The sequence below is a fragment of the Aspergillus fischeri genome, genomic scaffold (assembly GCF_000149645.3).
Source record: "Aspergillus fischeri NRRL 181 1099437636264 genomic scaffold, whole genome shotgun sequence".
Lineage (NCBI taxonomy): Eukaryota > Fungi > Ascomycota > Eurotiomycetes > Eurotiales > Aspergillaceae > Aspergillus > Aspergillus fischeri.
Window position 1 is genome coordinate 5,296,322 of NW_001509762.1, and position 21,052 is coordinate 5,317,373.

The window sequence follows — 21,052 nt, forward strand, 5'->3', positions numbered from 1 at the left end:
GTACCCTGTACTGCACTACAGCATGTCTACCAGACAGTTTCCACACATGGACAGGGAGAATGTGGTGGCGCTTATATCCTGGTTCTCTTTTCCTAAGCCCCACCTCGTCATTCTCTGCAGTTGAAGTCTTAGTTGACAGCCCTTGCTCAAGATCCTGGTTTGTCCGTAAATTACTCCGTATCCGTGATTGTAACCTCACACTCTCAAGCTGTAATGTAATAAATAAATCTATGCTCGATCATGTGAGATCATCAGACAAAGAACTGAGGAAGCTTGATGTATGTGATGGAGTACGGAGTAGCTTACAATAAGCATATTTCCCTTTCGGGGAATGTCTGGTGCTGACAGACAAAGAAACACCGAACTCTGGCAAAGGGTTTATCTGGTATCTACGGAGTAAAAGTAACAAACCATGCCATTGCAATGGCTGATCTGACCTGTCCACAACGCTCAAAGGCGTCCCTCCCTGTTAGCGTGAGCCATGTGCCAAATCAGAACTGATTGACAGCGCCATGGTAGCACTCGGAGATTGCTTCTGCTCGCTACTGCATCGTTTTCGCACCGAAGAATATGCCTTGCAACCCTAATTATGGGTCCTATCCTCAAGGATTATCCCGTCCAAGACCATACAAAGCAGGCCAACCGAGCGCAAACAAGACAGATTGGCAGCTAAGCCAAGATCGATAGTTATTTATTGTCAGTGCGCTGCGCCGTTATCCAAGGTCCCAACCCTAGTCATTCGGTCCTTTCGGTCGCTGATGTAGAGTAGTTTATTATATTTACACGGATCCAGGCTCATTCGTCATGATCCATGCATCTATGACCCGGCAAGCATAAGCATGGCTTCTATCCGTCCTCCACGAAGTAAAGATTCCGTCCTAGCTCACGGAGTACTGCGTATGCGTACAAGAAAGATACTTGATGAATGGTCATGGCTAAGAAGATGTGCGGGGCTGTACTTATGTCTGACTACCTTCCCCCCTGGTCAGCATCAGCATCTTACTTCCTCCTCCTCAATAACTATCGCCTGATTCTTGAATGATGGATTATTATCTATGTGCTTACCCGCCAGCGACAAGCGGATTCATATGTGGGTGATTGTGCCCCTTCTTCTGCAGCTTGCAGACCGCAGCACCCCAAGACCCGTCTTAGACCCGTGTGACAGAACAGGGGTTGGCCTGACTAGTTCAATATCGGTCCCCATCGCTTGATCAATGGTGATCAATCAATCAATACAATTCCATAGACGAGAATCGCTTACCGGTGATCGACCAAGGCCGCCTCGCAAAAACGCCTGTCTACGGACATGGTCGTTCATTGCCCCCCCCCCTGTCCAACCGGCCAACGGACCCCCATCTATTTGATACACCATCGAGGGCAAACACTTGCACCTGCCATAGCGGGCTTAGGTCTGATTCTGGGACCAGGGGATCTGTGATTGGAAGGCAAGCTAAGCTGGAGGGGGGCAGTTCTCCTGTGGTCTACTGTCTAGCCTCTGCTCGCACGACTGGCTGGATGTCGACTGGCGAGTCAGCTTCTGCATTGACGGAGAGCGTCTTCGGCAGCGCAGAGATTGCAGGGGTTTAGATACTCCGGTGTAGGAGATTAGTTTACTCCGTCCGTTGAGTCTGGGCTGCGTCAGTCAGTCATCAGTACAACCACGAGACATGACACAGTAGACTGTCTCAGACTCCACATGCAAGCTGCGGGTTGGACACCACTACCAGCTTCTGACCACTATCTCAGGCTCCACGCTATAGACACTCCACATGTAGCGTCAGTACGGGCCTGCAGCACTGCAACCGATCTCCAGCATGTCTCAATTTTCAGATGCGCTGTGCTGTCATCCTCCTCGATTTCTCTCCGAGGTCTTCCGATGAGAGTAGATCGAGAACGAGCACGAGGACTATGATGCCGATCGACATTGCAGAAGAAAGCTCTAGAGATATGCACAATGTGTGGAGTGATAATTCAGCGCTGATCTGTTGTGGTGCGTGCTGCAATTCAGTATTTGCTCTTGATTGGCGCCGGTTGACGGAAACGCCAAGAGCATCGATGTTTTACGTGTCGCTGTATTAGCGTGCGATTAATCAAGTGTGCAGAGCATAGCGACTATGGTGTCCTTGGCAATGGGAGAGGGCTGTCAGTACCACGTGGAATGAAGTCTGTTGACAGAGGAGTTGTTTATCACTGGAGTGACTTGGGGTAGGATGGAAATCGTACGTATTACCACGGCACATAGTCTAGGAGTGAGATGGCTATGCTATGCTGTGCTACAGATGATCAAGTCTAAGCCACGAGACTGGCTGGTCAGATAGGCAGCAACATATTGATGTCTGCGGTGCAACCTATTTTTGGCATCCAACGCTGTATTCAGAATAAACATGAGTATGTACAGTACTTGCTTAAGAGATCGTCACTTTTGCGGGGTCGCGTCTATTCCTCGTCATCATCCTCGTCATCCTCATCGTCCTCGTCGTCGCCAAAATCAACGCCCATCTCGCCGGTAATGTCCCACCGGTCTCCCTTGGCTGCGGCGCTGACATACTTGACAAACTTGAGAGTGCCGCTGTCGCGCAGGACGATGCTAAGCCGATTCCATCCGGCCGCGGTGCTGAAGAGGATGCCGTCGTCCTCGTCCGCCGCGGCGGACTTGTAGATAGCTGCGTCGCCGTCGTCTTCGTCGTCGCCGGCCATATAGATCTCGTAGCCGCCTACCGCAGGCTCGTCCGCCGAGGCAGTTTCCTTCGCCTTGGATTTCTCCTGCGCCTCGCCGTTCTCGTCTTCCATCTCTTCGTCCTCGTCTGTTTCCTTCTCCCAGCCGGGTGTCGGCGTCAGGCCCAGCGTGAACTCGAGCCGGGGCTCTTCGCCGTCGTATCCGCTCGCGAGCGTGTAATCCTGCCCGCGGCGGAACCGACGTGCCAGGAGATCATAGCTCGTAATGTGCTCGGCACCGGTAATCAGAGCCAGCCATTTCCGGAATGCAGGGGAAGGGAACAGATCGTTGAGCAGTTCCTGGATAGGAGTCTTCTGGTCCGATGTGGCGGTTCCATGCTGCTGGAACAGATAGCGCTGCTTGTGCGGCGGGCGAGCAACCGTCCATTCGGTCTTGGCCTGGATCTCGTCGGAGGACTTGGGAAGTTCCTGCTTCTCCTGCTCTTCGATATAGGCCCGTACCCGCGCAGCAAACTTGTCCGACAGGAAACGATCAAGGTTGAGCGACGATTCGTTCGAGAATGTCTCGGACATCTCCTCCGCGATATCGGGAGTCAAGTAGGACGGCGCAATGTACTGGAGCAGAAAGTTGAGGTCGGATTCGCTGAACTCAGAGCTGGGTTCTTCCTCCACCTTGGCCTTTCCCTTGCCCTTGACCTCCGGCTCCTTCTCGCACACGACCGGCTTCGCATCGGGCAAATCGTAGATGTCGCCGCGGCCCTGGAGCTGCGCCAGACTGCTTCGCTCGGCTAGCTTCTCCTCCAGGCCCTCCTCGTAACCATCCTCTCCCTTCTGTGGGATATGGAACCATCCACTGATGGCCATGCGCACGCGCTTGGCCGATTTATCCTCGCCCTCCTTGGGGTGATACACTTCCTCAACGTCATGGAAACTCTCGCCGGGCTGGACGGTGAAGAAGCTGAGCTGGTTGAATGCCGGGGGGATGCTCAGACTGAAGTCAGGGCTTGGGACTAGGACGTCCTCCCCGTTGATGTCCTTCTTGGTGGTGGTAGGGTACAAGCGTAGAGCACCGCCCCATTCCGACTGCCAGGGAGTGTCAGGATCAGTCAGGTACAGAATATAGCTCAGACGTCGGCTTCCGATCACGTCGTCATGGCACAAAAGGTGGCATCCCTCGTTGTAGATGTTGATGGCCATATCGGTCTTGCGCCCGCTAAGCTTGCCAGAGCCCGTCACGGCCGACAAGTATTCCCGGAATCGGGCAGAGTACAGGGCATCACGCAGCTTCAGCAATGAAGGTAGCTTTGACAAAGAAGCATCGTCCAAGCCGTCCAGATTCGCCAGATCGCCAGACTGAAAGATTTTGTAGATATCGGTTTCTTTCTCGGTGAAGTCGAGGTGTTCTTGGATCTCGTTACGGACCGATCGCAAAAGGGAATCCTCAATTAGGGGATGAATCACTCCATGCTTGTAACTTGCTCCTGTCAGCGCCTCTGTACTTTTTTCCCGAATAAACGATCAAGCGAGGGGACACCTACGGGCTAGACTGGGCGTATGCCTTGGTATACTTCTGCTGCTCCGAGGGCTCGAATAGGCCATCACGAAAGCGCGCAGCCACTTCTTCGTTTGACAGTGCGCGCTTCTTGGACTCCCGCTGGCCATTGCCATTCAGAGCCTCTCTTGTATCGGTCTTCCGCTTCATTTTGCAAGTATATATTGATGCTCTTATCGAAGAATTATGGGAATATCTTCTCAGAATGGACGAAGATTACCTTTTCTCTCTTTTTCGCTATTTTTTTAAAGGCGGTGAAGAAATCGGCCAGATCAATCAGGCCATCCACTATCCATCGATCAGCCCTGGATAGTCCCGTGGTCTGTCTTAGAATGATCTGTTTCTTTTTCCATTGTAGAAGTGATTGAAGAAAGCTCGGAATGGAAAAGTCGAGAGATATCTAATCTGATCTTTACTTCCCTGTTATATAAGATGTTTGTGTGAAATGATATGGCTGCAATCAGCTTGCGATAAGGCTACAAGGCCATCAATAACACTCTGTAAATGAGGAGTCACGATGACCTGGATCACTTTGACTTTGATAGGAATAACCTCACTGCTCATTCTGCTTATGATCCAGCGCAAGGTTGCGCCCACGGGTACTTACAATGGCTTCATTTCTTTGTTTATCATCCAATCGGTCGGCGAGAACCGATGTCCGAATCAGGCAGAAGCGGCAAGACGTCATTCCCTGGTTGTTTCATTGTTCGGTCAGTCATCACAGCAACACGACATTGTATCTTTCTACCCCTGATCTACTTGACAGCTTTGCCCTTTTCAACCGTCTCTATGTCTGTTTCTACACCATGAATACCCTTATTTGATTGAATTTAGAACGGTACTATGCAGCCAGCGCAAGAGAACCACGAGAACGACGATCATCAGCCAGGCACCCCGCCCCGCCCGCCTTATTCCCCAGTGACTCCAGTTCTGTCGCATCTCGCCCCGGCGAACGACTCCGCCATGAGAAACGGAGCTTCCCATCCATTTGCACCACCAGCTACAACGCCCTCACCTACTACTCCAGCTCTTCCCTATGCATCACTCTCGAACTTCCCAGGCACACAAGGCCAGGTTGTCTTTGGTCAAGAGCCCGCGCCCGTACCGATATCGGAAAGTGAGAACACCGATGCGATCGCATTGCGGTCCGCCATTTCTATCCTGCAACTACAGAAACAGCAGAGTATACGAGATATACAGACATTGGAGAAGTTGAAGAAAGTCGCTGCTGCGGATCCCGAGGGGTTTGCTCGCGAATTGGCCGCCGGGAATCTCACCACAGCAAAAGATCAGGGGGCTTACATCAATTTCACACATAAAGACGACAAACCGGTTAGCGACACGACAGGGGAATCAACCAAGGAGGCGTTGGCCGACATAGGACCGATCCCAGCGCCCCAAAATGTTGTCCGAATGCCACCGATCAACTGGGCCAAGTATCAAGTCGTAGGTGAACCGTTGGATCGCATGCATGAAGATCAATTGCGACATCCTTCTCCTGGCGAGCCGAGACGTCCAGAAACTTCGCAACGGGCGCCTGAGCATGTCGTAGCCTCACCCTATCGGCCGTTGGTAGATAAATTGGATAGTCCAACACAAGTTAAAGGGACCAGCAAGAACAAGAAAATCTGAAGAGACACTGTCCGTTTCCACAAGAACTGATCATTATTGTACATTCCATGCCAGATGGTCAGACCGATTCAGTCATAGCACATCATTTGTTGGTTTATCATGTCACATTAACCCACCAAGAAGAGACAGCAGAGAGAGAAACACGCCAACATCTGGGACCAGCAGACCAGTTAGGATGAATCCAAGCATCTGCAACGCTGCAGGGCGACTTTACACGTCCAGAATCTCTGCCAATGCTTTCTGGAGTCTGTCGTGGGCTCTCTGGACCCTCTCCATAGGAGTCAGCTTGTCATCGTCCACCTGGTCGCCTCGCACTGCCTGGAGATTGGTGGGATTCGCTGCGGGATTGTTCACCATCGACTGAGCATGCAGCTTGCGATAAATCTTCTTGCGGAGGTCCTCACGCTCCTCCATTTTGGCCTTCATTCTCTCCTGAATGGCTTTGGTGAACTCATGGGCATGGACCCAGGTCTGGGCCTTGTTACACTCCGGATTGGTGTATCTGAGGATGGCTGCGATAGCCTCGTCCGAGAGAGCAGGGCGTCCCTTGGTGGCTCCGTCATACACAGGCTGCTTGTGATTGGTCTGGCAGACATGTGAGCGATGCTGGATGGGCAAGGACTTTGAACACTCACGCTCTGAGGTTTATTGGGCCCTGGGACCTTCTTGCCAATCTCGTTGCGAGCCTGGAAAGGCAGTCCGAGTGTGGCCTGTCGAGCTGCCTGGGACTGAGCCATCATAACCTTCGCAATCTCCTCGCGGTTGATGCTGATACGCTTGGAGGTTGGATTTGGCTTAGACTGAGTCTCATTGGGGCCATCCTTTGCTTTGACTTTCGGGGTATCACCCTCGATTTCGCGGGCGTTGCGCTTCATCTTGGGATCCGACTCCTTCTCGTCTTCGATAGCTGAGGGGAGAAGCCTAACGATATGTCAGATCAAATGCAATAGTAGAGTTAACGAGACTGACAGGATCTCGAGGAAAGGAAAACGACTGGAGAGATGCCCAAGGAGAAGACCAAGGGAGATGAATGCAAATAAATGTCATGAGAAGTTCTACTGACCCTCGCATCTTAGTGTGTTGGTGTGTTTTGCTCGGCATGGCTCCGCTTGTGGTGGTGAGCGAATAGCGGTGGTGATGGCAGAGACGTTGCACGGAAAGCGAGTTTTGTCGTGATGCGGACTCTCTTCTAGCCCTGGAAAAGCCCTGGTGCTGGGAGAATTTTTCTCTTGAAAGGGTCATGTTGCCACTGCTGGGATGAAATAGTGAATGCGCAGTGGTCTCAGTTGGATATCCAGCGACCAGCCTGCCTCCAAGGCTACGTCACAACAAAACGGTGACTGCTTGTCTTGAAATATCAATCCCAGCTTCCTCGCGTTTGTCGCCATGTTAGAAAGGATTTTAGGATTCATTTTGACCCTTGTTACATATACAAGGTATCTAAATCATCCAACCGATTCCGATACAGCTTCAAATTCGCCTTTACCCAACAGTTTGTCTAGTTCCAGAACCATCACTACGGTACTATCAAGCTGTCCTTGACAGACGAGAAGTGAAATGACTTCCTCATTTGGCACCGAATTTCAAAGAACGGTCATTAATATTCATAAAACATGTTGTATCTCATAGCTGAAAGCTTCGTTAACTTTTTCCCCGGTCGAGTCTCGATCCCGTAGCCCGTCCAATCCTCCTTGATCAAATCTGCCGCGCGCTCTGCAATAGCGTAAATGTTAGCCATCGGATGTCCGCAAAGCTGAAACGGATAAATAGACGCATCAACAACGCGAACATTGGTCGTGCCATACACCTGCAGCCGATTGTCGACGACTCCGCCAACAGAACGGGGCATCATGGCCGCTGTGCCGATGGCATGGAAATTGGACGCATCTGCGGAACTGAGTTAGAGAGACATTCCCAGAAAGAAGGGAGAATTCCCCCACATACAGTTATCTTTCAACCAGTTCGCCCACACCTCATCCGCGGCATCCCCAGGCACCGCCGACAGACCAGGCCTCGATTCCATCCCCTCGAGCGGTGCGGAGCGGAACATCTGCCTCATAAACCTGGCGATCGCAACCTGCAGATGGATATCCCAGTCCAACATGCCGTAATCGGGATTAATCACGGGCTGAGCCGCCGAATCCGAAGAGCGGATGTGCACGTTTCCGTGCGCAAAGGGAGGAGGCCTCAGAACCCGGGCTTATTCATATCAATATCTGTGGGATGATTTACCATTGATCGTGTTCCCACCACCCAGAGCTCGTCCGGCCCGGAGGATCTGTGCCTCGCCGCCGAAGACCTGTGCTTCGGACGTGAACTACCAGTCTATTTCGGTTCTAAACGCACGGGAGTTCGCGTCAACATCGGTCACGTTCTCGTTGTCGAGGACTGAGGAACGGATACATTGGGGTCCTCGGAGAGACGGTTGGGCACAACAAGCCCGCTGACTCCTCCTCTTCCGATGATAAAGTCATATTCTGGGGCCAGAGCAGTGACTAGAGTGAGAAGGAGAAAGAACACAGTGAGAATCATTGTGTGGTGGGTGAGGCGCCTGTATGAACGAACGATAGAGGCACGGAGGGTGCGGAGATTAGGATGTTACTATTACTTCTTAGACGAGATAGTGAAGAAGAAGCAGTGAATGAAAGCAGTCTTGTCAATCTAAGGCTCAATATATACAAATTTGCACTAGCGCAGGTATCTCTATGAACAAACACCCATCGCTACCTACCATACTTGACTCAAAGCTTCGCATTTCTCTGCTTCTCGAACGCCTTCACAGCTCTCAACGCAGCATCTTCATACGTCCCTTTCTTCTCCTCCACCTGCTCCCTCCACGCCAGGTTACCCGCATGGTTATCCAGGATGTCCAGCGTATGCCGGTACATCTCCTCCTTCATCGTACCATAGATCCCCGTCGCAGCCTTGGTCTGCAACCCCCGCTCCCGAATCAACTGCAGCGTCTCCTCAAGCCCACCTACGCCGTCCACCAATCCCACAGCAACAGACTGCGGACCCGCGAACCGTCTCGCCTCAAGAATCAGATCCCGGAACGCGGACGGAGACAATTTCTCCCGGAAGATGCTCATCATGGGGCTCTGCAGCGGGACCCCGAACTCGAGCTCGTTGATGCACAGAAACCCCTTGGTGGGATTCTGGATCCGGTAGTCGTGGTACATGGCTAGCATGAGCCCTCCTGCGAAGGCGTGCCCGTTGAGCAGGCAGATTGTTGGCATGGGGAACCTGCATCGTGTTAGTTGGATGCTACGTTGTGAGGTCTCAGAAACATACGTGAGAAAGCGCCGGAATAGCTTCCAGAGCCACTTATCGAGGAAGCCCTCTGTAGTAGTTGCGAGTTCGAGGTCGAGCCCGTTGCTGTAGAATTTGGGGATGCCGCTCGTGGTGATCACGACGCCTTTGGGGAAGCGGTGTTCGATTATGTCTAAGGCTAGAATGAGGGCGTCGATGAAGGTTGGGGTGAGTCTGTTGTCTTTTGGCGAGGTGAAGGTGAGGAGGTAGATGTTTTTCTCTTTCTCGGAGGAGGTGGGATTGGTGCAGACGATGCTGCCTCCTGTGGAGGAGATGGGGATGGTGAACAAGGACATGATGGCTTTGTAGTGGAGAGTGCTTTATCGATCTTTGCTAGTATTAGAGTGAAGGATTTCACAGCATGAAGCTATGTACATCATTGTCAAGATGATATGCTTTTATGGAGTGTTAGGAGTAGCTCTTCCTTGAACCTCGGTTGGACCGCTCATAGAACGAATTATAATCAATCCTTGCGGTATATCACATGCTTCGAGGTCCGATAAATAATCATATCCACAACTATATCTTCAGTTCCAACATATGATTTCTGCGTAATCAGGCTGGAGATGGGATGAAGTTGATTGTTTGGATGCACTTATGCTGTGCTTTGGTCTCAGGCTGGACATGGGTGCCTTGGGACCACAATGCACCATTAGCTCAGTTTAACCCGATGATCATAGGGGACCAACACCGACAGGAGGCTATAGATCTTCTCCAGTTGATGATGAAATGAGTCAACAAACTGAAGGGCCACTCTGCAGGGATGAAAGAACATCACCAATAAGAACGGGACAAAGACCAACAGTTGATTAAGTCTCCGAATGTCAGAGGAACTCTCCGCGGTTCGATGTACCCGGGATCTTTCAAGCTTCAACTCGGTGAAATTTGTCTTCTAATCTTACCCCACTGTGAAATCAAAAATGGCAAGCATTGCATTCCCAGAGCTTGCCAAGCTCCACACTCTCTCAACTTCCCATACATACAACTATGTCTACCATGCAGCAACTGCTTCACGAGCAACCATCCTCCTCCTGCACGGGTTCCCGTCTTCCTGCTATGACTGGCGTCACCAGATCCGTCACTTCATCAAACTAGGATATGGAGTCCTGGCACCAGATCTACTGGGGTACGGCGGCACCTCCAAACCCACCGCGGTGGACGAGTACAAGCTCAAGAGTATGGCAAGGGAGATCATAGAATTACTGGAGCACGAGGGTCTGAGACAGGTCCATGCCGTGGCGCACGATACTGGATGTAATCTCCTTTCAAGGCTAGCAGACTATTACCCCGACCGTCTGCTGTCATGCACGTTTATTGCTGTGCCCTACTCTAAGCCGGGGGAGCATTTTGACTTGGACATGGTAAACAGGTTTACAAAGCAGTTGTTGGGATTCGAGAAGTGTGGGTATATCGAATTTTTCGTAGAGGATGAAGCAGGCAGTACTTTGGATCAGCATGTGAGAGATGCACTCATTGTCAGGAGAGCTCTCAGGCTAACCTTGCGTTCAATGACAGCCGGACTCGTTCTTCACGTTGTTCTACCCCGATAGCCCAGACTTGTGGGCTGAGCATCTTGGCCCTGTAGGCGCCGTAAAGGCATGGCTTCAGAATGACAAGCAAGGTCCTTTGGCGTCCTATGTCAGCGACGAGGTATATTAACATCGCAAGATCCATTGAATCCGCTGACAAGCTCAGGAACGAGCTATGCACAACAGGATCTTGCAAGGCCACCACAAGCCAGCACTCAACTGGTACCATGCTCTTGTCAGGAATGTGAACAAGGATGACGAGGTCGAAGCAAACCTCGATGCAAAGCTCAAGATGCCAGTCTTCATGATCGGCCCGCAACCGAACAAGTTTGAGATACCCGGGTTCCCCGAACAGATGAAAGACTTCGCCGAGGACTTTACGCTCAAGCGAGTCAGTACGACAGGTCACTGGATACAGCTTGAGGCGAGAGAAGAGCTGAATGCAATGCTTGAAGCATTCCTTGCACGCCCTGGCTTTGTGGGTAAAGTATAGTCATGTTCCCGTGTTGCACGCAAACGCAGACGACGACAGCCTAGACGGGTTTCACTCAAAGAAATGTTAATGTATTATAAAACAGCATAGTATTGAATATCAATCTCCCTTCAAGTCTTCAGATTAAAACAGTTCTCCCTTCCTCAGCTCCAAAGTTCCAAGTACATAGATTCAGCGCAAGAATTGGACCTCAACCTCCATATCTTGGACGACGCTCCCGTAATGTGACTTCCAAGACATGCAGTTTAGTTCTTCGATGGAGCTGGCTTGACCCTGGTCGCCCTGTAGATCTCAGGCCTCTCGAGATCATTGATCGTGCATCAGCAAACTGGAAAGAAGTAGGCCTGTCTACTTCCAGAAATGTAGGAAACTAAGACAGGTCGGTCGTGTCCTCGACGAGTTCATGATAATTTGAGATATAGCTGATGAGCAGATCAGTGAATTTTATTAATAAAAAGGAACATTATGGAGTTCGCTTCAACTAGGCGGTAACGAGCAGCTTTCATTTTCAGTGGTATATATATATGAGACGTGGTTGTCCATGAACACCACACAGAACACCTCAACTCGCGAATGACAAGCAGTGACAACGTAGATAGCCAAAGCTTCGAGTAAATCAGATTGATTGTGTTAGCCGTCATTTACACTCTCCCACATTGGAGATAGAAGTCATCATAAAGGACGATCGCGAGTGAAGCAAGGCATCGTCACTGACGTCATGCATCCATCAAACTGCTTATCTACCGCGAGGACGCCAGACATTCCATGAATCAATCTATTGTACAATCACAGGAACACGAAGCCATCGTATCGCCCCTTTCCATTAATTAGTTTTTCATCGCTTAGCTGCGTTCGCAAGCATCATCAAAATGGAATCCCCCGAACAACCAGCGCAACCCTCCAAGCAAGCCGCATACGACCAATCCCAGAACCCCGTCACCCAGACACCCCAAGAGCAGCGAGTTCAGCCTCACCAGCGCCAGCGCGGTGATCCAGTCTCCTTCATTACCCGTCGTACCGCAGACTCCAAACCATCCAATGACAAAGAACTCGCAAGACTAAAGCAGAGGCGCGAACAGGAGCAGAAGATTCTGCAAGCCGCCTCTGATGTTGACTTGGAATATGGCGTGGAGGAGCAACCCGCAGAAGGAGACATTGCTCGGGCGGTAAGACAGAAAAGCGAGCGAGCACAGGCTGGGGCGCATGCCGGTCCCGTGGGCAGTGCACAAGGGCCTGGAAACCCTGGATTTGGAGAAGAAAGAGATCTTGCTGCGGACATGGGGCGAAAGAGGGAGGAACATGATCGAATTCTAGGCGATCGTGTTGGCCAGAGTCCTGCGGAGCCTGATGGAGAGGCCGCCGAGAGGGAAGCGCTGAGACAGCGGAAGCTGAAGGAAGAGGAGAATCTGGATGTGAAAGGAGCTGTTCGTGCAGGTACAGGAGATCCAGTTGCCTGAAACAAGTAGGCACGGATAAATTGGAGCTGGAAAATGTGTTTTAGTAGATAGACATGAGGATATGTCATTGCTAATTGTACATAACATGCAATCGGGTATCAAATCAAATGCTAAAAAGATGAAGTGTGGATCAAGTATCAGCATCATCGCCCTCACCAACGGAGACCTTCTTCAAGGATAGATCCCGCTTCAAATCCTGAATACGCTTGGCGAGCTTGTGCTTCAGGATTTGGTTCTGCATGTTCTCCCACTTGACCGTCTCGGCGCGAATAAGGGCCTCGAGCTCGGCAATCTCTTCGCGATGTTGTTGGAACTGCCGCTGTTGCTCAAGCTGCTCGTCATCCAGTTCGTCTTCAGGCACATCCGCCTCTTCGTCAGCATCTGAGTCACTTTCATCGCCCGATGTATCCACTGCAGGTGTGGAAGGTTTAGTCGCCATTGGAGTTCCAGCTTGATAGAGATTCGCAAGGCCAGTATCCGAGGGAGGCGCTCCCTGTGGCTGCGCTTCATTGTCTCCGCGCAGAGCAGCTTCCATCTCCTCCAGGAGAGGATCGAGACCTCCATCATCGGCAGCGACCTCCTCCATGCCCTCATCGAGCTCGCCCTCTGCGTCCTGTTCATCGTCATAATACTCGTCTTCCTCGTAATACTCTCCACTCTGGACAAGTCCCTCCGCCCGGTTTAATGATGTTTTGTCCAACAATTCGTAGCGAGATGCAATAGCGGCTTCGTCTTGCGCGATCAGATCCTCCACAGCCTTCTCCACTTGTTCTATCGTCCGCGTGCTGAGTCGTTCGCGGAACCGCCGCTTTCTCACGTAACGCAAAGGGGGTGTCAGACCATGCGGATACTGTAAAGTCTTTTCGTCCAGGATCTCGACGTCGGACGGAAGAGGGTAATTGAGGGCCTCTGCATCGCTCGAAACAGGCCCCAAGACTAAAAGCATCTGACAGATATCCGCAGACTTATACCATCCACGCCGATCCCAACTCTTCATGCCTTCGACGATACAGGGCAAGTCCACCAGCGTCGCTGCGTACTGTTTATCACGGATCCGCAGGACGGCGCGTCGGCCCTCGCGCGTGAGTGGCTTGAAGGAAAATTCTGACCGATCGAATCGTCGTTCGTTGATCGCTTGACGTAAATATTCGCAGTCTTCGCCGGGAAGCATGCGTAAAATGAATTGCTCCTCGATGCAAGGATCGATTTCCGTATCAGAGGCTTCAGAGTCGTAGCCAACGCCGACAGGTCTGTTGGGAACCAGCCCCTTGTTCTTGATTCGGATCGACTGTACTCCTGGCTTCTTGGAAGTATTGAGCTTGATGCGTTTCGGTCCCACGGGCTGCGCGGATGCCTCTGGTGCAGAGGGACCTGCGAGCCCCTCCGCCGGTCGCTTTCTCGATGGCTTCTTCTTCTTTGCCTTCTCTTCCTCTTCGGCCGGTTGAGGTTTGCGCGCTATTTTTAATGTGATCTTCCGCTGAGGTGTTTCTGACGAGGGAGGGGGAGGCTGACTCGGTGGCTGCGAAGCTCCCTCGGGCGCCTTCTTCTTGCCCAGCGTGAGCTTGAGAGAAGGGCGAGGGGCGTCAGACATGATGACGATGTATGATTAGGGAAAACAGAGCACTCCACAGAACCGGCAACACCGATGAGATTTGAAAAGAAGAAGTAATCCTCTGAAATCGTGTTGTGCCGTTGTCGTGATGTGTGAGAGAGAGAAGAACCAAGTGGAAGGAGACATGAGAACGACCGGCAGAAAGTGTTGTATCTTTCGCTCCGCCTTTCTCTCACCTCTCAATCAATAATCCAACCAACACTGATCAGTTCACAGTCATCTCTTTGTTACTCGACCGGTATCTCTCTGCTACAGCTTGCCTGTCATATTTCGTCTTATTTACTACGTTTAACCGACAGGTAGCAGCATCATGTCCGGGCCCAACCTACACAATGCTCTCCTCCGCCCACCCATCATTCAGATCTTGCGCGCAGCTGGCTTCCATGCCACGCGTCCGTCCGTCTTAGATACACTAGCCGATCTTACAGCTCGGTATATGATGATTCTTGCATCATCTGTTGCATCCCATGCAGCCAACGCTCACCCGAACGATCCTGCCCCTGCGCCGGTGCTAGAAGACGTCTACCAAGCACTTCAGGACGTTGGCGCACTACGACCGCAATTGCGCGAATGGGAGGAGGATTGGCAAGGCGAGGAAGATATGCGGGGACTGGAGAATTTCTTGGGTTGGTTCACAGGACCGGCAAACCGTGAAATCCGGCGAGTGGCTGGCTTCCTACCTAGCGAGGGTGACATGATCGACCCCGAGTCCGTGGAGAAGGAAGATTTCCTTACAGCCCTGAAGAAAAAGCACAGCAAAACAGGCGAGGAGTCTCGATATGCGGGCACTGTGCTTGGCAAAAGCGCCGAGGAACATCCGATCGTTATAGAGGGAGGTGTTCCCAGCATCCAAGAATGGAGCCATCAAGTGCGGTCGCGGGCGCCATATGTTGCTGAGAGCGACTCGTCTGGTGTCAGTAGTGCACCCAGCAATTTGTCAGAAGCAGATGGTATGGAAGTGTGAGGAAGCACGAGGTCACCCGACGTTCAATAAGATGCTCAAACCATGCACACTCAATAAAAGGTTCACCAAATTTACAGCCAGACCGACCATCAACGGCAACAGTCAAGCAGCCGAGAGTCTTCGAAGTCCGCCTCCACATCGCGTCTGGCGTCTCAGTCAGATTTCAGTATGAAGGCTGAATAAATCTGGAGCAGGCTCATGCTTGATTTCCGGCGAAGCGCCAGTAATTTTCGCCCAATCTCGACCCCGTGACCGACTGATCTGCCTTCACGATCGAGGTCAAGATCCAAGCCTTGCCCAGGCAAACGACCGGACGGGGCTGACAACACGGCTTGTCTCTCCCCGGCATATACTATGATCGTGCGAGATCATGGAATCCCCCTGACAGGTCAACCCGTGGTGACGCCAGTTTCCCGCAACCAGAGATAGCTTATGTCTAGGTCATGTACTTAGCCGTGAAGTGAAGCCAAATACCAAAATGCTCTTGTATTGGCAGTAGCCAGGGAGACAATGTTTAGCACATTCCGAAATGCTTTAGAATTGTAGACTATATCTGTAATAGGCTGTGCTATGGAGACGACTCTTGGCCTCGCGGTGACATCAACGGCTCATCCTTTCGCTTCCTCATCCCCGCCATCTTCAACCTCCGCATTACAGTAAAGAAGTCCAGCATCATGGTGTATGCCTTTGCTCTCCCTACCACCGCCCATCTTTCCTTTCAGACTTTTCTCTCATCTAGCACACATCCATCTCTACCCCAGGCTGCGTCTACCGCTCGACATGCACTGCGACTCGCTCTCAAGGCCCACAAAAGACTACCCCACAGTCCACAACGAGATGCCCACCTCATCACAATCCTCGACGCGCTGAACAACTACCTGCCGTATCTCACTGCTATCTCTCATGGATTGAGCGGCAGACCTGTCGAAAGTGGAAGCAGCACAGGTGGTGAAGAAATCGAGGTCACTCTCCACAGCGAGCTCGAAACAGAATGGCGAGCTACATTAAGCTCAACCCCGTTATCGCTGAAAAGCCGACCCTCAAACGGCCGAGTTCGCGGACAAGGCATCGACTTTGAGATCGCCTTTGTCCTCACGACACTAGGCTACGTGCTGAGCGGCCTGGCTCGCTCAGGCGTCCTACGCGCTCTCTACGCCCCCACCACTCCAACCCCAGAACAGCGCACCGCGGCCGTCCAAACCGCCACGAAATACCTCCTGCAAGCGAGCTCAGTACACTCCCTACTCGCGTCTTCGCCTTCGTTTACAGGCGCAGCACGCCAGACGGGCACAGCCACCGCCGTACCAGACCTGGACCCGGCGGCTCAGGCGGCACTGTCGTCACTTGCGTTAGCTGAAGCGACACTCCTGGCTGTGTTGAAAGACGACTCCTATGTCGCGGCTTGCATACAGGCTCGAAACCCAAACGATAAGGATTGGATGGTGCGGGCGCCGGAGATCCCCAAGGTGCGGGCGCTGCTCTTTGCGCGCCTGTGCGTTCGTGCGGCCGAGTATGCGGAGCAGGCGGCTGCTGGCATGGGAGCGGTTGGCGCGCATGGGAAGATCGGAATTGACGAAGATGTGGTTGGCTATGCGCGAGTTCTGGGCCGTGTCGCGCGGGCTCGGGCTTGTCGGTTTTTCGGCGTTGATGCGGAGCTTGCGGGGAAGATAGGGGAGGGGATTGCCTGGCTGCGGGCAGCGAAAGGCGCGTTGGGTTTGAGAAGTGCATCTCAGGGAGAGAAAGAAGCGTCAGGCAAGAGCAAAGGGGGCTTTTCTAGATTGAAGAAGGAATGGGCTGAGAGACGGGAGGAGCGAAGGTTGGAAAAGGAGTCGGGCGGCAAAGACCGCGCCGCGAAGGGTGAGCTCGATCCCGGCGATGATGCAGGCAGGGAAGAAGAGTGCCGTGTGATCGAAATGCTAGAGACAAAGTGGGAGAGGATGAATGACACGGTAAGCCTATTTTCAGCAGTCCTTGAGCATGAAAGGTCTTTGACAGATTGATAGATCAACACGCAACTCATTCCACCTTCGACGGACCTCTTAGCCAATCTGCCGTCCGGTCGCGACATTCATTCACCACCTGGTCCTTATAAGCTCCCGTCCCTGGACGAGGAACAACTCGTGCGAATGCGTGCACCACCGGCAGAGGATGACTATGAGCCCCGTATGGACATGGATGACAGTGACGACGAGTTGACTAGCCCTGCTGGGGTTGCTCCAGGAGCGTTTCCAGAGCGAAGCGAAAGCACTTATTATTGACGATACCCTGCTTCAAGAATACGACGACGTTCAGTGCATTGTATACACAACATACTGACTTGTTCACAAGCGTAGATGAACTCAAGAGCCATTGCCTCGTGGAAGACTGACATCAGTCTACACAGGCATGTTCGCTCCAACCTCGTATGAACATGTAATGATGTATTGCAATGGTGTCAGTGTCAAGATATATGTACAGGAAACCCGAACAAAAAACAATACAATCCATCTATCTCAACAATGCCCTGCCCATCCTACTCTTCACTCAATGCCAGGTATCTCCGGCAATGACTAGACTAGCCCTATCACCACCCTCAACCGAAAGACAAGGAAAACAGATGACATGACACCCATTGATTCACTGCAAAGCTAAAACACACAAACCCAAAGCATACGCACAACCTCGCCGGTGCTCACTCACGCCGACTTCTCCCCCTCGCCCGCAAAATAGTTCTTCTCCTGGAACAGATAGCCCTTGACCTTGCGCTCTTTCAGCAACTCGAAATATTTCTCTGCAGATTGCAATCGTGACCCATTAGCTATGCCACCACCGCCACAACCCTCGGAGACAAAGGAACCCCCGGAGGAAACTCACCCCTCAACTTCCCACACTTCTCCAGATGGTTTACACCCTCACGAGCATAACACTTGCCCAATTCCTCGCCGACAAGTCGGGACATCATGCTGCGCACCCATTGTTCACGGATAATGGCGTCGCGGGCATTGTGCAGGGCGACGTTGTCCTCGAAGTCGACGCCTTCGTATGTCGGGGGCACGGTGGGCTTCTTAGCCAGGAATGCGGCGGATTCGGGGGTGGGCATTTTGATTCCTTTTTTTTCTCTTTTTGTTGGTTGAGGTTGTCGGAGAGGATTGGTCGTCTGGGAGGGATGTGAGGTCCGCTGTGCTGGGAGGAGCTGGTTTAGCTGGTTATGAGCTTGTCGGGGTGATTCTTGTGCCTTTTCATGGATGTCGTCGGCGGAATGGGACTGGGGAATTGGAGTGATGTGATTGGCTGCGCTGTAGGCGGTAAGACGTAAGGCGGGCGAGATATGCTTAATGTGCGTTTTCTAAGGCGGTAAGGCAGGTTTTTCGACTACATATCTTGATTATCCTGACCAGGTGAGGCTACGAATTCGATGCAATATCGGACATTTAAAAATACAATTAGGTTCATTATAAATGGTAGACAGATATGAATCGGAAGCACCAAGCGCCACGCCAAATCAAACAACCTCAACCAGAGACGCCTCAGAGGCTGCAGCCACCATGCAAATTAGATCAATCCAAGAAAACAATCAAGTCATACATCGATCAGTACAGGAGATCTGGCGCTCAGGGAGATAACTCATAAGTCCTCGTATGCAGTGAAAAAAAGGCCGACCTTGCAAGGAAGAAACAGTTATATTCATTGCTGTTGTTCTTGCGGCTTGTCCTCCTTCGGCAGTAGTCTGCTATAAAGTTCGCCCAGTCCATCCTTCAAACGCTGCCAGCGCGTGCGGTTGAGCTTCTTGCTGAGCTCGCGATATTGGTACATCTCCCCCCAGCAGTCTCGGCCGAACTGACAACCGGCCATATTCACCATGAAGTCACGTTCCTTCTCCGAGTAATGCACGTCGGGATCGTCGCCTTCACCACAAGCTCCTGGAGGGAATGAGTTGATGTAGCGCTGAGGCGTAAAGGCGACATTGCTGCGAATCCACGGTTGACTTTGGTACAGATACTCCAGCGCATCCTGTTCCTTGTGCTCCCAGTCCATGTGCTTCTGCTCGTACATAACAGGGTCCCACCAGAGATCCAATAGCCGATCAGACCACAGCGAGCGTTTAATGAAGAATGAACCCAAGTTGAAGCCTCCGCAGTCTTGTGACAGCAAAAAATCGATAGAGGATGGATTCCCGTCTCCTTCCGCCGAGCGGGACAGTTCGTCCAGATAAGGGGCTGTCGGTGGGTGGCTGATGTTCAGCGGGTTGTATAAGTTGATATCGCGATACGTCAGTTCGCCCAACCGATCGAAGATATGATCTTGCAGGGAATAAGAGTACTCCATGATCCAAGTGTTTAGGTCCAACCACCAAAACCTACATCAATCAGTTAGACACGGTAAATTCCACATGCAAGGCTTGACTGACCACTCCGCATTTGGATACTTCCTCATAGCGTCCCGGATGATATCAACTTTCTCCCAGCTCTCCCGCCACTCATGCGAGTACCGCTTCTTGGCCAACATGTTGACAATCTCCAGTTCGTAACCCCACCGCTTCGCGTACTCCTCCTTGTTAGAGATACTGTTGCGCTCGATGGCCCATTCGCGCGCTCCCTTCCACTCCATGACCCCTCCTTCCACATTGGATTGGAGGATGATCACGAAGTTGCGTCCTCCGCCAAAGGATGATCGCCGGTAACTTTGAACAATAGCTGCAAGCACCCAGAGTCAACAAATCTGTTCACACACACAGTCACGCACAAGGCTAGGATTTTGTTTCGCATACCTGTCCAGAAGAACAAATACCCAAGGAAAAGGACAATCAGCGCCAAAATGGCCCGCGACCGCCTCCTCCGCATCAAGCCCCTGGCGAACCCGAATCGCAACCCTGTCCCGGAATAGTTCTGCCCCCGCCAGTATTCATCCTTGTCAACGTATTCATTTCGCGCCGAACCATTCATACGAAACCGAGGCAGGCTAGACGTGATCTTGCGTTTCGACCTGGAGAAAAACCCGTTATTCCTTGTCGAGAAAGACGGATATCCTCGAACTTCGTCGCTCTTCGCTCGAGCCGCTGCCCACGATATGCCGCTGGGACCGAGTGAGTTAGGTGAGAGAAAACCGCTGCGCGGGGTCGAAGTTCCACTGCCGGGGGTAAGGCCCGGACTTGACCACCCTCCTCCCGGGTGGGGAGAGGGTGATCGAGAGAGGGACATGGGGTATCGAGGCCGTCGGGGAACTTGAAGATGGTGGAAATGTCGGCGCGGTGATTCTCATACAAGCCTCTGGTTTCCGGCTGGTGGTAACTCAATGCAGGCGACCGCAATCGTTACCGCTGGCACTCAATAATAGGATCGTCGCTGTTGAAGTAGGAACCGTCCAGGAGGTCGATCTTCGGCGGAGTAAACGTGGCCAAGGGCCAAGAATTCCTCCAGGAGCGCAAGGTGGTACGGGAGTAGTATGTGACCAGAAAACAACAAAAGAAAGATAACAAGGGAGAATCATCAATACGGAAATGGAATAGTAGCCATTCAAGCATAAAGGGGACTGACTTTCGCCGTGAACGGGTCTGCCCGTTTCCGTCGAGAGCGAAGAATTTAGGGACTAGATTTGGGGAACCGTGGAACGTTGACGGGGGAACCTATAGATAGACAGGAGCACAGATGAGCGATAACAATAGAATTGTTTGATGCTACGTTGACAGCGACATGATGATGATGATGATGATGTACCCTGTGCGACATGACGGATAGAGATAGTTCAGTCAAGAAGCCTGTCTCACATATTGACCAGAGTCAGAAGACAGATCTAATCAAAAATAAGATTACATGATGGGACTGCCATGAGAAGAGAAAAAATGATTCGAG

The 21,052-nt window shown here is 51.9% G+C and overlaps 12 protein-coding genes across 12 annotated transcripts, besides 2 other annotated features; 5 read left to right on the top strand and 7 right to left on the bottom strand.

Moving 5' to 3' along the window:
- Positions 1 to 2,436: 2,436 nt before the first annotated feature.
- NFIA_090040 (oxidative DNA demethylase) lies at positions 2,437 to 4,378 on the bottom strand (the record flags this gene model as incomplete). Its single annotated transcript, XM_001260942.1, has 2 exons — positions 2,437 to 4,150; positions 4,215 to 4,378. The coding sequence occupies 2 exons, from the start codon at positions 4,376 to 4,378 to the stop codon at positions 2,437 to 2,439; spliced, it is 1,878 nt and encodes a 625-aa protein (XP_001260943.1).
- Positions 2,441 to 2,484: a microsatellite.
- Positions 4,379 to 5,071: 693 nt separating the features above from the next.
- NFIA_090050 (uncharacterized protein) lies at positions 5,072 to 5,860 on the top strand (the record flags this gene model as incomplete). The annotated part of the gene is made up of 1 exon (XM_001260943.1): positions 5,072 to 5,860. The coding sequence occupies one exon, from the start codon at positions 5,072 to 5,074 to the stop codon at positions 5,858 to 5,860; it is 789 nt and encodes a 262-aa protein (XP_001260944.1).
- Positions 5,861 to 6,070: 210 nt separating this feature from the next.
- Positions 6,071 to 7,102, bottom strand: NFIA_090060 (uncharacterized protein; the record flags this gene model as incomplete). Its single annotated transcript, XM_001260944.1, has 3 exons — positions 6,071 to 6,445; positions 6,496 to 6,781; positions 6,924 to 7,102. The coding sequence occupies 3 exons, from the start codon at positions 7,100 to 7,102 to the stop codon at positions 6,071 to 6,073; spliced, it is 840 nt and encodes a 279-aa protein (XP_001260945.1).
- Positions 7,103 to 7,457: 355 nt separating this feature from the next.
- On the bottom strand, positions 7,458 to 7,964 carry NFIA_090070 (GMC family oxidoreductase; the record flags this gene model as incomplete). Its single annotated transcript, XM_001260945.1, has 2 exons — positions 7,458 to 7,747; positions 7,805 to 7,964. 2 exons carry the CDS (start codon positions 7,962 to 7,964, stop codon positions 7,458 to 7,460), a joined length of 450 nt encoding a protein of 149 aa, XP_001260946.1.
- Positions 7,965 to 8,601: 637 nt separating this feature from the next.
- On the bottom strand, positions 8,602 to 9,465 carry NFIA_090080 (enoyl-CoA hydratase/isomerase family protein; the record flags this gene model as incomplete). Its single annotated transcript, XM_001260946.1, has 2 exons — positions 8,602 to 9,103; positions 9,152 to 9,465. 2 exons carry the CDS (start codon positions 9,463 to 9,465, stop codon positions 8,602 to 8,604), a joined length of 816 nt encoding a protein of 271 aa, XP_001260947.1.
- A 624-nt stretch (positions 9,466 to 10,089) lies between these two features.
- On the top strand, positions 10,090 to 11,191 carry NFIA_090090 (putative epoxide hydrolase; the record flags this gene model as incomplete). Its single annotated transcript, XM_001260947.1, has 3 exons — positions 10,090 to 10,626; positions 10,685 to 10,819; positions 10,865 to 11,191. The coding sequence occupies 3 exons, from the start codon at positions 10,090 to 10,092 to the stop codon at positions 11,189 to 11,191; spliced, it is 999 nt and encodes a 332-aa protein (XP_001260948.1).
- An 869-nt stretch (positions 11,192 to 12,060) lies between these two features.
- NFIA_090100 (uncharacterized protein) lies at positions 12,061 to 12,648 on the top strand (the record flags this gene model as incomplete). The annotated part of the gene is made up of 1 exon (XM_001260948.1): positions 12,061 to 12,648. The coding sequence occupies one exon, from the start codon at positions 12,061 to 12,063 to the stop codon at positions 12,646 to 12,648; it is 588 nt and encodes a 195-aa protein (XP_001260949.1).
- Positions 12,649 to 12,778: 130 nt separating this feature from the next.
- NFIA_090110 (transcription initiation factor TFIID subunit 7 family protein) lies at positions 12,779 to 14,239 on the bottom strand (the record flags this gene model as incomplete). The annotated part of the gene is made up of 1 exon (XM_001260949.1): positions 12,779 to 14,239. The coding sequence occupies one exon, from the start codon at positions 14,237 to 14,239 to the stop codon at positions 12,779 to 12,781; it is 1,461 nt and encodes a 486-aa protein (XP_001260950.1).
- A 331-nt stretch (positions 14,240 to 14,570) lies between these two features.
- NFIA_090120 (Bromodomain associated domain protein) lies at positions 14,571 to 15,224 on the top strand (the record flags this gene model as incomplete). Its single annotated transcript, XM_001260950.1, has 1 exon — positions 14,571 to 15,224. The coding sequence occupies one exon, from the start codon at positions 14,571 to 14,573 to the stop codon at positions 15,222 to 15,224; it is 654 nt and encodes a 217-aa protein (XP_001260951.1).
- Positions 15,225 to 15,898: 674 nt separating this feature from the next.
- Positions 15,899 to 17,482, top strand: NFIA_090130 (pH-signaling protein PalC; the record flags this gene model as incomplete). The annotated part of the gene is made up of 2 exons (XM_001260951.1): positions 15,899 to 17,173; positions 17,228 to 17,482. 2 exons carry the CDS (start codon positions 15,899 to 15,901, stop codon positions 17,480 to 17,482), a joined length of 1,530 nt encoding a protein of 509 aa, XP_001260952.1.
- Positions 17,483 to 17,899: 417 nt separating this feature from the next.
- Positions 17,900 to 18,303, bottom strand: NFIA_090140 (putative NADH-ubiquinone oxidoreductase 12 kda subunit; the record flags this gene model as incomplete). The annotated part of the gene is made up of 2 exons (XM_001260952.1): positions 17,900 to 17,994; positions 18,078 to 18,303. 2 exons carry the CDS (start codon positions 18,301 to 18,303, stop codon positions 17,900 to 17,902), a joined length of 321 nt encoding a protein of 106 aa, XP_001260953.1.
- Positions 18,304 to 18,887: 584 nt separating this feature from the next.
- On the bottom strand, positions 18,888 to 20,401 carry NFIA_090150 (putative alpha-1,6-mannosyltransferase subunit; the record flags this gene model as incomplete). The annotated part of the gene is made up of 3 exons (XM_001260953.1): positions 18,888 to 19,560; positions 19,612 to 19,897; positions 19,972 to 20,401. 3 exons carry the CDS (start codon positions 20,399 to 20,401, stop codon positions 18,888 to 18,890), a joined length of 1,389 nt encoding a protein of 462 aa, XP_001260954.1.
- A 492-nt stretch (positions 20,402 to 20,893) lies between these two features.
- Positions 20,894 to 20,914: a microsatellite.
- Positions 20,915 to 21,052: the final 138 nt, after the last annotated feature.